The sequence below is a fragment of the Cupressus sempervirens genome, chromosome 9 (assembly GCF_028749045.1).
Source record: "Cupressus sempervirens isolate cs-2001-9-10 chromosome 9, ASM2874904v1, whole genome shotgun sequence".
Classification (NCBI taxonomy): domain Eukaryota; kingdom Viridiplantae; phylum Streptophyta; class Pinopsida; order Cupressales; family Cupressaceae; genus Cupressus; species Cupressus sempervirens.
This window is the reverse complement of record NC_143126.1, coordinates 484,334,918-484,348,017: the sequence shown is the minus strand read 5'-3', so window position 1 is coordinate 484,348,017 and position 13,100 is coordinate 484,334,918. Positions and strand designations below refer to the sequence as shown.

At 36.0% G+C, this 13,100-nt stretch overlaps 1 protein-coding gene across 13 annotated transcripts in view; it reads right to left on the bottom strand.

Annotated features, from left to right (window-relative positions):
- Nucleotides 1-4,797: 4,797 nt before the first annotated feature.
- Nucleotides 4,798-13,100, bottom strand: part of LOC149539442 (lipid phosphate phosphatase 2-like) — a 100,281-nt gene continuing 91,978 nt past the window's right edge. For 7 of the 13 annotated variants that reach the window (XM_089800680.1, XM_089800679.1, XM_089800681.1 and 4 more), the window contains 4 exons: nt 6,232-6,325; nt 5,750-5,938; nt 5,575-5,634; nt 4,798-5,459 (listed from right to left, as the gene is read on the bottom strand). In XM_089800680.1, coding sequence (XP_089656806.1) covers nt 5,332-5,459; nt 5,575-5,634; nt 5,750-5,938; nt 6,232-6,325 — 471 coding nt within the window. In that variant the 3' untranslated portion in view covers nt 4,798-5,331. Of the gene's footprint in view, nt 5,460-5,574; nt 5,635-5,695; nt 5,939-6,231; nt 6,326-13,100 lie in introns of all 13 variants that reach the window. The other 6 variants (XM_089800687.1, XM_089800688.1, XM_089800686.1 and 3 more) reach the window with 2 other exon arrangements.

Genomic DNA, 13,100 nt, shown 5'->3' with positions numbered 1-13,100 from the left:
AAAATACTTACAGATGGACATGACAATTACAATGGTAAATATAAACTGTTGAGTGACATGGATTGGTTTCTACAAATGTAATTATATTGCAATTGTTATAGATGTGTTTCAAATGCAAATTTTGATCTCATATAAGTATGAGAGGAGACTTGTCTTTTGAAGAGACATGTCTCCAAGGCACTTAACACTCCCTCTTAGTTAGGAAGAATTGATACAGAACATATTATGTTCTTGAGTATACGAAGAGATATCATCTCAGTATGATATTCCTAGAATGGTATATTTAATGATATCAACATAAATCCATTAACACACATATATTTTATATGGAATTTTCTACAATTCATAATGAGACTAAATTTCTCAACACTTTTCCTTTTAGCAAGGAGGGAAATTAAGCAAATACTATAACTTTAATATAAGTTTGAATACCACTTTAAGTGTGGTCTATAATAGATTTAAGTTATGGTGTCCAGCAATATCCGGCTCGAAGATCCATAACAATTTTCATGGTATCCGGCAAAAATTGGCCTAATAACCATGATGGATATCAATGTGTCTGACAAAATCCAGCCTAATAACAATGAGATCAATAATTTTCATGGTGTCCGACAAGATCCAACCTAATAACCATGATGGATATCAATGTGTCTAGCAAAATCCAACCTAATAACTATGATGGATATCAATGTGTTCGGCAAAATCCAGCCTAATAACAATGGCACCAATAACCTTCAACACTTTTGGTGTTAGAAGGTTGGTCATCTATTGATAAGATTGTCACCTTAGTTACCTTTTGTTTGTTATCATAACTTCCAGCACACCAGGACAACATTTTAATGCACTTTGTTATGATAACAGGTCTAGTTACTGATAAGATCGTCACCTTTCAATAACTCCCCTCTAAATATATACATCAATGAAAGATTGTCTTCTTTCATGACATAACTACAACAACGTCATGTAGTAACTCATATGATATCCACCATGAACCAAGTCAGAGGGTGGACCCACCATAGCTACTACTAAAGAGTGGAATAAAGGGTTTTTACCTCATACTTCTCTCTCATAGAGGAGCGCATTATGAAGGCTTTCTCTTAGAACTTTACCTCATAGAAAAAATATCATCTACGAAGGATTGCATCTCAAACTTTCTCCCTCTGAACATCGATCCTTGGAAATTAGGTCCTCTAGTTACTTCCTCAAAAAAACTCTCTTCACCCAAGGATACCTGTCAAACTCACTCTGAATTTGATATCAATCTTTAGATTTTCTAGTGATAAGTCAATACTTCCTCATAATATACATAGGAGTAGGCCCATCAACATGCAATCACTCACATGTATTTCTAGACTCCCTCTGAGTATCAATCTTCTAAGCTCTTGTGTTGTCTTTGAAGAAGTGTCATACTCCCTCTTAATGTAGAAGACTCTCATAATCTTAATCATCAAAGATGAGAGCCTCATTTTATCCATCTTGATCATCAAGGCCTTTGGAGCTACTATTATTAGGTTGATTCTGCACAATATCTGGCAGCATGTTTAAAGTACCAACTTTCTTTTCCTGTAAGAACTTCCTCAACTATAAAGGAAAAGATCAAGGCAAATAACCTTTATAGTATGTAAAGAAATTACAAATAAGAGAGATAAATATCAAAAATAAGAATACTTATCTACACATGAAGCTTCATAATTTTATTCTTAAATTATTTAAGAATGGAATATCTCCCCTCTAAAAGTGGGAATGGAACATTGACTATTATTCCCCCAAAATGTAAAATTTCCACTTATTCTTATATTGTTGAATAATTTTGTATCAAATATGATAAATCCTTTCTAAGTTCTAACTTTCTCATCAACTTAATAATAGAAGCGAGCACAAACTCCCCCACTATACACCAATATCTTGATTGAGTATGATTGTGCCACTTGAATGACTCTACAATTCATACGTCAAATATCATTTATCATAGATGATTCAATTGAAGTTAGCACTTTCTTATGATGCACACAAGGGGTAGGCCCATTAAAATCACAATCGCATGAAATATAGTCCTCTTGACTGTTACAATTTATCGATCATTAAAGATTCCATCACAACATGGTTTACTCCCTTTGAATCAATATGATCGAGATCACTGAAAATTGAATTTTATTCTCTATATGCTCCCTCTCTTTTAAGGTTGTCTCAAATGTCAGTCTCCCTCTGAATTTCAATATTTTTCTTCCTAAAATAACATTCTTGAAGAAAAAAAGATCAAGGTACATTACTCTTATAATATTTATTGAAAATAAAATAAAATAAGATAAGAGAGAGACTACAAAAATATTCACAGGTAACAGATAGTTCTACATAATAAGACTATTCCAATAAAATATAAACTTTATTTTGAACATACATGCATATGCTCAAACTTCTCTATATATACATTAATCAATTTTTGATAGATATTGTTCTTTTACATTTTATATTTCTTTATTAAATTTCATTAATGAAATATAATAACATCCTTATAGATTACCATAGACATGTAGTTTTACATCTATTAGAATACCTATTATGTGTTTATAACTTATATAACACATTTTAAGTTTTTTTATTTTTTATTTTAAAAAAAAAAACTTAAATAATAAATAATAATGACTTACCACGTATACTTACCTCAAGAGATTGGTATCCAAGTTCTTACCTTAGTAGATGTACCACTACTTTTCTTAAGAGGTTATCTTCATTATTTGGTATACCCTCTTTTGTATGGTGTTTGTTCAAGGTCTTTGCCACAGTTCACATTTATCATAACTTTGAGTATATAAGTTTTATTTATTATGCCCCTCTTAATATGATGTTGACTATAGGAATAATATATGTCATAGGATATTTTGACCCCATTACTACTGGTGTGCTTCTTTTCATACTATTTTGTTGTGTTGTCAATAATATGTCTTTACACATGGTGGGCCATTGTGGAATGCTTTCAACCCAACTCATGTCCACTTTGGAATTCTCGCTTTAATGTCTCAAAAGGAATTAAATGAAATTCATGGAATCAATCGACCAAAATTTGATTTCTCATCATATAAGGAATTCATTAACCCGAGTCAATATGTTGAACAAAACTGGTAAAGTATATTGATATTCATTCGGCTTCTCCCTCCAATCGCTTATTTGTACTATTCTCTCCTCTTAGTATAGGAAGTCAATTTTTAATAATATGTTGTCAATAATATGTCAATTTATAACAATAATTTATGTGTTGCATGTCCCAATGCTGCCTTCGGGTGACAAAAAATTCTTTTGGAAGATGTTGCATACTATATATCACCGCCAAATATATATATGGTTTTTGCATAATATATGACTTAGCAAAGCCAACAAAGCCGTTGACTTGGAACTCTCGATGCACATGCATGTTGTCATTCCTTCGACTGTAATCCTTGTGCGAGTCTTGGTCATACTCCTATTTAATGCGTACAATTCCATGTATTAGCTTTCCACATACTCAATGGCACACTTATTGCTTGAATATTTATTTGCAACCTTGCCGCTTCATCATGTCATCTCCTGAATCACACATCCTTATATTATATGCCACGACAAACATTTTATTCATGTATATGTTGTGTTGGGTATTGACGTGTATGTTGGATAAATAAATCATCATAGTGAAATCCTCTGACCATCTTCTATTTCTCGACTCCTCTAACTACGAGCTTTCTTGGTTATCTGGCATAGTATAACATCTTCAACAAGTATCATGTTATGCCTACAGATGTTGATCGAGGTTTATGTTCATGATGAATTGATTAATTTCATCGGGATTTATTATCACTGTTCCAAAATACTTGTTATTTGCCAATACATATAGTTCAACACTTTCTTGTTCATGAGTGGTTACTCCCATGTGCCTTCGTATTCACCTAATGTGTGACATGAAATAACACATCATAGGTCGACTCCTTCATAGCTTTCTGCTATGTCATTTGTTATTAGTCTTATCAGCATATGAAAGATGTACTCCATATTTGCCTTAGAATCTCTATGGGTTTGTTCATCATTCACTCGTCCACTAGAAGATATACGCACGCGGATTTATACTGGCTTCAACCCTTAAATTATTTTTCTTCTATGTAAGCCACATTTTAGAATCTATGCAAATCATGTATCTTTGAATTATGTCTTCCTCCTTTGTTTCTACATATAAGTATTTTCTTTGTATCTTAATACTTATATCACACTCCTACTTTCAGTCCAAGACATTTGTGATTTAAGGAACTATATGGCATGTTGCATATATGTATTTCAATGTCATTACTATGTTTGGATCATCTCTGCTGTCATACACCAGTTATAAGTGTATATATCTAGTTGGTGTCCAACCACCCCTTTGGCATATTGGAGCCTCCAAATATTCTCTACATACTTAAGCGGAAATTCAGTATTGATTTGAAAAGATATATGACATTTGCAGCCTTGCTCTGATACCATGTTGAGTAACATGGATTGGTTTCTGCAAATGTAATTATATTGCCATTGTTATATATATGTTTCAAATGCAGGTTTGGATCTCATATAACTATGAGAGGAGACATGTCTTTTGAAGAGACGTGTCTCCAAAGTTTAAACATCATTAGTTAGTATAAAATAATATAACTAACCACATACATATATATATATATAGAGAGAGAGAGAGAGAGAGGAATATTTATATTATCATCAATAATGAAACTCATGATCATATCAATCTGACTGTAACTACAAACTTAACATAAACGTGAAACCAGAAAGGAGCCACTGAGAGAAGATTTAACACAGTTGCTTCCATATAGATTGATCAAAGTGTTTACACAACAAAAATCTCAAAAATACAAGATCTTTATTTACAAAGCTATTTTATCTTCAGGTGACAGTTTGCAGTGTACTATAACATGACAGTTCTCTGGGATCGGTTGCTTGGATATTATTTTCTCCAACACTTCCAGGCTCTTTGAAGGAAATTAATATTTCCAGAGGTGAAGCCATGTCGATGTCCATTTCCTGCCACAGGAATTTATAAACTTCTACATGCGTTGAATGTAAATGTACTACTGCAAGGTATCAAAAAATTCAGCCCTGAGGTTATATGTCTTTTTGTCCAAAGCAAAAATAGTCATATAGCTCTCTCTCAATCTGCTAGCATTTAATGATCCAGAAGGCTTCAGGCGTACATATTGCATATTGCCTGCACAAAAGTAGAATAAACACACAAAACTACTAAGAATTTGAGAAACAAACATGTATCTCATATATTCTCTCTCTCTCTCTCTCTCTCTCTCTCTCTCTCTCTCTCATGATTTAGTTTGATGGATGCTCAATCCTCCCTAGTTCCACATCTGCAACTGTTCCATTAACTGGTATTGAGCTTTGGGGAACAGGATTTTGGGCCTCCCTTGACAAAGGCTGAGCTGAATAAGGGTGCATACCTGCGGTAAGAACACAACTTTTTCAGAAGTTGAGATTTGTAAATAAATAAAACGTTAAAAGAAAAATATAAGATAGAAAATTGAGTGACGAAAAAGGGTAACACATTTATCTCACAATTTTCATCATAAAGTGGAGGAAAAAACTGTCTATAACAGAATGTCGCCACTGACAAGCCTGTAGAAACATTCACTTATTTGTCATCATGAATTAGAATTAGATGGAACATGTTTAATACCTAGTATGAATTAATATGGGCCTGGTCCTTTTGTAAATGAAACCTTTAAATTACCTAACAAGGCACCTGCAAAAACATCCTGCCAGTGGTGCTTATAATCATTAACTCGTGAAAGACCAACATAAGTGGCTACAGCAAGAGGAAGAAAAACAATTGCAAGCTTGAAAATGTGTCCTTTGTGGTCAAATATTCTGATCTTCCCAGCTAGATAGAGTGCAAAAAATCCCAACCCCGAAAAAGACCCTGCATAAAAAATAAAAATGACATCTTAGGCTATCTGACTACTATGTAGCACAAATGGGGAAATCTGCTGAAACTAGATGAAGTCCACTATCTTTGTACACATTCACACGCCTCTCAATTGCTCTAGAGAATATTTAGATGCTTCATCATCAACTATCATTCTGTAACCAATAATGGATTAACAATTCTACATGAATTCTCAAACTTAGAAAACTTGTATTCCTCCACATAAGAGGTAAAAGGTTAAACCGATTACAAAATATGCATATGCATTCTGGTAGAGAATTACATACAAGCAGCATGACCACTCGGGAAACTTTTGTGTCCCTCACTAATGGTTGGCCGATCCCCATGACACACTACTTCTCCAGTTACTTTCTTAAAGACCTGTATAGTGCCATACACCCCATAATAAATTTACACGCATCAAAAAAGCTATGAAGAAACTCAACTGAAGCACTATGCAGATGAGAAAAATCTATATAAAAGTATTTAAAATTAATTTGGATGAATAAAATAGTTACTATGCACCCAGAAAGGGGAACAAGTTCTGAAAAGGAACCAAAACATTTTTGCTTAATAGAATTCTCGTCCAAAATGATTCTGGAAATTAAATATTGACGGTACCTCTAAGAACAACACGTTCCCTGCTGGGGGGGGTGGGGGATGGAATCATTAAGAACAAGGAAGACCTGGTTGTAGCTGATCAGGTTAATCAAGGAAAATGTAGTAACAATATAACTACTATAACTACACAAACGACTTAAGTTGGCCATCAAATTGATATACTAGGTTGATAGTTGAGGAAAATATCATTTTCGTTATTAATTGTATTGTTGACGTGCATTTTGTTACCACTCCAACATGTAGAATAAAATACTATCTTATCCTCTCTTAAACACAGAAATGTGTGATCAACTAAGACAGCTCCAAGATATACACACCGAACCAGCAACTTTCTGTCGGATATAACTCAATTGAAATGTAATGTCTCCTATTTTTAGCAGTTGGTAGGTAGGTAGTGAGGCCAGTTCATCATTGTGATCCTCATGGTCTGGCAGGATGTTTAAAGGGTCCATGGTGATCGACTTACTATTTTTAGTAAGTCAATGGTGGCGGTTTCCATTTCTGGCAGGCAACTAGATGCTATATCCAGTCGATGATGATATTGGCACTTTTAGTACTTTAGGCGCCTAGCGGGGATATTAATCATTAATTCACATTGAATATAATCCCAAGTCTTAAAAGCAATGCTTCTAAGTGAAAGGTGTGCTGAAGAAGCCTTTTACGCTAAGTTTGGGTTCAAGTTTGGGTTTGTGGATTTGGGCCAAAAAAAAATCCATTTGGGTTCGTGGGTGGGTTTGTGAGTATATATATGCATTATATATACAAAAAAATAAAAGAAACGTGCATAATTGCAAAACTAAGTCATTTCACAGTATGAATATATGTTGCTTGATCATTGATCAATACCAAATGTCAAAGATAAACACTAAATACTCGCTCATTCATCTACCTTCATGATTGTAAAGAAAATCATACATTGAATTATTAAATTGCAAAACATAGGCTAGTTCATCAAATAATAAAGTTTGAAACATAATGATAAATGACAAGTGTTTAGTGGTTTATCGATGATCGTAGTATTAAATGCCCTTCAAGGGTCAAATGTGTCATCAAAAAATGAGGATCAATTGCTTCATCCCCAGCTGCAACTATATCTAGATCCTCATCATTGGAACCCAAACTGGTTCCACTAGTCCCAAATGCTGCTATATCATCCTCCTCAACATGAGAGATTAGATGAGTGAAATATTTTTTATTAGGTTCCTTTTAACATTACATTAAAAAATATTTTTAAAAACTCTTTAAAGTTGTTTTATATCACACTTTGGAACCTACTGCCCCGAGTCCTCCCGAGTTTGCTGTGGGTTCACCCGTGTTCACTCCAGCACAGACCCTGGTGAACCCACATGCTGAAATCTGGACCCTACTGGGACATACAACGAACCCAGACATGAATCTGAACCCAGGCAGACCCAAACCCGAATCTGGCCAGCAAGGTCCAAACCCAACAACGCAGCTTTTAAGTGAAAAGTGTATTCATGAAGCTTTTAGCTTGGGAGTTATTTATTATTTATTCAAAATTATTAAAAGAAAACTAATTAAAAAGTGTATTGGTGAAGGCTCTTTAGTGAAAAGTTCGTGAGAGAAGCTACTTGCTTTTGGTGTCTTGAAGAAGACATCTTCTATTATAAAAGCAATTCATTATATGATGTTTATGTTTGATAAGATTGGGGGATGAGGGCTTGAGAATATTTCTTCAAGCTGAGAAGAAATATCTTTAATTTGGAGCTGGGTCTGCATACCAGTGAATTGTGTTTGAATGATGTTGATATAGATCATTCAATTGCCTCGTCTGCTGGGAATAATCTGCACATTATCAAGGTCTGATTGGATGTTTTTTCTGCAAGGTTTTTGATACAAATTACCTCTGAGCATTGGGAATTGCTAAGATTTCTAGGAGGCTATATTACTGATAAGTCATACTGTGTTTGGAGTTCGTAACACATATTGTGTCTTACATCTGAGATTTGAAGGTACTATGCCGAGGGTTTTTTAATTAAGTCTGCTGCAATTTGGAGGAATTGGATTTTTCTTCATTTCTGGTCTGCACTTTGACTTGGTTTATATTACAAATGAAACGTGTGTTTTCCTGATAATTGTTTCGCGTTTCTATCTGAGATTGAATGGTGTTTGATGTGTATCATTCAATCCATTTGCTACCCTTATTTTAGTCCTTCCCCTTTTGACACCTCTCCCTTCACCTATGAGAATGTTGAATCCCGTGTTTGAACTTAAATATAAGTCCAAGTCCAATGGTCGGGTTTTGAGTCATGTCTATTCTCATTGGGCCCATTTCCCTTAGTGATGTGGGTTTATGGGTTTTCCTTGCTAACGTTACTCCCCTATGTGCATTGTGCAAGAATGGGCAAAAAGTAGTACACACTTTTGGTAATGGGCAGTTAGTATCTTTTATAAGCCGGTAAGTCATGGAGTTCCCTCCCCAATGAGAAGTGTTGCCAATTGAACATGCTACCTCAATGTATCAGTATTTCAGGTTTTCCCCATCCCTTCTTCTACTTTGATTGGAAAAGCAGTAAAACGGCTACTCCTGTGTAGACAGAAGTAAAGTCATCACCACAAAGGGCTAAGTGAAAAAAGCGGGAATATCCCCTGGAAATTCCTCAAAAGTACATCTCAAAAAAAGAGGCTCATTATTTACATGCCCACAAAGAGGAAAAGATAAAAGAATAAAGGGCTTGCAGGAAAATGGAGAAACGCCTACCCCAAGCAGAGCGGTGCACTAAAGAGGATTTAGATCACGTCTTTGAATTTTCTACTAGCAAGGGGAATCACCTACTTATGCCAAAAAGCTAAGAATCAAGATTTGGAAAAGCCGATGACTAAGTTATAAAAAAGGGAAAAGCAAATAGAAAATCTAATGCTACAAGAAATAAATCTTAAAGGACATGCTGACATAAGATCCAGATGTTGACAACTAGGCATTAAATTCAAATTCGATCATTAAAAAAGGGGTCATTTCCAAATTAAATACATTACCCTTCATTCATGTGGCATGGAAACCTTGGCTCAACGATCATAAAGGAAATCTATAAAAAATGGTTTGGGGAAGATCTTGCCATCATAATTCTCACATGGGCATTTTCAATTTCCATAGCAAAATAAAGCCTCTGGCATTCTGTTATAAGTTCACAGCCATGGCAATGAATATCACTGGATATGATAGAAGCAGTTGGGTTTCATGTGGCCATTCAAGCACCTGAACTAATTCTAAAGTGCATTGCCCGATACGAAACCCAACACGCTGCAAATTAAGATGTCGAATGACTAGGTGTTGCTCACAATCGACCAAGACACGATGCATAATTGTTTCTGCTTGCCCACCACAGAAGAATTCAATGATATGGATTTTTGGAACTCGGCGGGGCATTATAATGAGAAGAAAATGGCGAGAAGAGGTGACATGTTAGCTACATGGTTCCAAGTACCAGGGGGAGCTTAAGTAAGTTGCCAAAAACACTTTATGGCATCGACTTAAAGAGAGAAATAGTGGATATTTTGGTACTCTTGCATAGGGTTGAAGGGAATGAAGATGCCCTAAATTTTGTAGAGCACTATTACTATCTAGTACAAGCAGTATGTACTAAGGGCGAATATGTAGATTGGACCCAAATCTTGAGTGAGCATCTATCTAGGTGGCTCCAAGTAGAACAGGTGCATAATCAATTCTTTATGTCCTGTCTGATATATGCATTAGCCACAATTCAGTTCTGGCCAGGGCTTTTCCCCATGTGAGTGAGTACAATGAAGATAGTCAAGTGTATGACTTCTACCCCTACCTCCAGTTGCACAATAGTTTTGCAGAGTTCATGAAAGTGAACGACGCTTTCAAAATGAGATTATGCAAAGAATTATAGGGATGCCCAGAGAGGATATTGCCCCTAGAAGTCGTCTTTGTCGTAACCCAATTCGACAGCTATTTCATTCAATTCCCCTCATTCACCTACATCAGAGTAATTAAGTTTGATGAGTTCCCCTGGATGCTACCGAGATACCCAGATGACAAGATCATCCTAATTGAGCTCTGTCGCCAGATCCCGAAGGTGAACACTATCTATGCTGACACACGTAAGACGGAAATTCAATTCCTTATCACAGTTAGGACCTACTCTTGTGCATTGCATTCCAACGCGAAGAATATGTTGAAAAGAGTTCAACGAGAAGAACAAATTTGACTCTGTAGACCATTCAAAATTAACTATCTAATATCAAAAAGAAACATGTTAAACTAGATAGAAACCATAGGAATACTTATTCCTTAATTCATGTTGTCCATGGAAGAGGACCTTTGGCCCATTTGAGCCTCTTAGCTCCATCTTTGATGACAGTATTCGGGTTCTTCATCAAAGCCTGCCATGGTAAAGTTGGAGCATGCGGTACATCACTGATCATTATACATGGTGGTCTTCCTTCTTTGAACTTAGGAAGATTCTCTGTTACAACAATTATATTTGGAATATCAATACCACTTGCCAGTTTGTTAACAAAGCTGCTCAACCTTGATAAGTTGGTTGTAGGTCTATTCGGACTGGTGCTTGATTGATTGTCTGTCTCCAATTGCTTGCTCAGCTCCTCAAGTTCCCTTCTCAGCTTGATTTGGTTCAGCATATCCTTAAGGGTACCATCAAAGTTGAAGGGTTCTTTATCATTTGCTTTAACTTCATACTAGATCTTCTCCTTCTTGAGCATCCTGCTACAGACATTAGTGATCCTCATTGCCCAATTCTCCTTCACTTTATAGCCTATTGTAACCTGAATAAAAATTCTCTACATAGTGAGTCTCCGTAGAGACTCAGTAAGGATCCTAGTCCTATCTTTAAATACAACATCATTCCTAACTAACCAAATAAACCAAAGCAAGATGAAAAGATGGCCCAAAATTTGTCAAGTTGTTTAGAAAGCCCAAGGATACTACCAACAAAGGCTTGGAAGAAGTGGAGGTCAGAACTAATATGAATATCGAACCAATTCCATAACCCTTTGGTAAAGTTGCACTCGAAGAACAGGTGAAGCATAGTCTCAAACTAGGAGCAAAAGGTGAAAGGGTAAGGGATACCATTAGTGTTAGTCAAGGGTAGATGATGAAGCAAGGCTTGCCTGAGAAAGCATTGGACTGTTGGCTCAACATTGTGATGCCAAATAGAAGAGAAGTGTTTAGACGAACTTTTAGAGTCCAGGTTATACGACCACTTGTCTTTGAGATACGCATTGACTTCATTACCGTTAGACAATAGGCTATATAGGTACTTAGCTTTAGTTGAGAAGAGAGTAGACCCATCTAGCCAAGACAAAAGAGGAAGTGTGTCAATTTCATTTCCACAAGCCTTTGGGAGTTTGGCATCCTGCTAGGCACTTTTGAGAACATCATATGTTCTTTTCTGGGACAGGGGGAGGTTAAATTTAGAAGCAAGTTTCTCCCAACTACACAATTTACCTTCATCAAAAAGATCATTGAATCTATAGATGCCCATTTTGGCTCATGCCTTGGTTGTGCAACCTTGTAGTAGTGCTAGAGGTTTGTCCTTTCTTTCAAGATTCCATCAAGGTGATTTTTCCCCATAGATTTTGGATTGACTGTCTGTAATCCCAGTTTCTAATACCCATTGCCTTACCCTCTCCCATGCTTTCTACATAGCTTTAAAAACCATTGATCCTTCCACCTTAATTTTCCATCTCCCTAATAGGTCATGAATTTTTAAGTTTCTCTAGGACTTACCTTTGCAAGAGACACCCCTAGCAATATTATTCCTTATTAGGACTTTCCAAGGCTCGTTACCTTTAGTGGACTTGGAAAATCCATTTGGTGGTAAGAGCTACACCCTACAATCTAAGGTCTTTCAGTCCAAGGCCACTTATTTCCTTTCTCATTACACACCGACCCCATTTAACTGCATGCCTCATCTTATGCCCCCTTCCATCTGACCATAAGAAGTCTCTGATAACTTTCTACACATAGTTTATTTGATTTGGTTGAAGATCCATGTAGATGAATAATACACATTATAGGCTGATAGGATTCTCTAACATATTTGGACTCTTCCAAGAAGGGACAAGTAGTTATTGTTCCATTTGCCAAGCTCACTTTCAATTTTTCCTTTAATCCAATCCCACAAGGCATTCAGATTGGGAGCTACAGAGAAGGGTATCCCCAATTACCTAACTTGATCAGTGGGGCCTCCCTAGCAAAAGCCAAATTTATTGTAACATGAGGGGGGTTGCTCCTCCCACCCTAACATTATGGATTTAGCAATTGAAACTTTACTCACAGATGCTTTACAGAAAATGTCTAGATTAGTGGTGAGGTTGAGGGTATTGACTTCTGACAATTCAATGAGTAGAAAGGTATCATCAACAAATTGAACATTACTAATTTCTTCCAAGTTGGGTAGAGAAATGCCCTTGACCTTTGGAGATAGGCAATCATCTCTGAGTATGTAATGTAGGTTGTCTGCAACAATGACAAATAAGGAAGGGGCTAATGGGCATCCTTGTCTAATAGACCTTGAAAGGGAGAAAG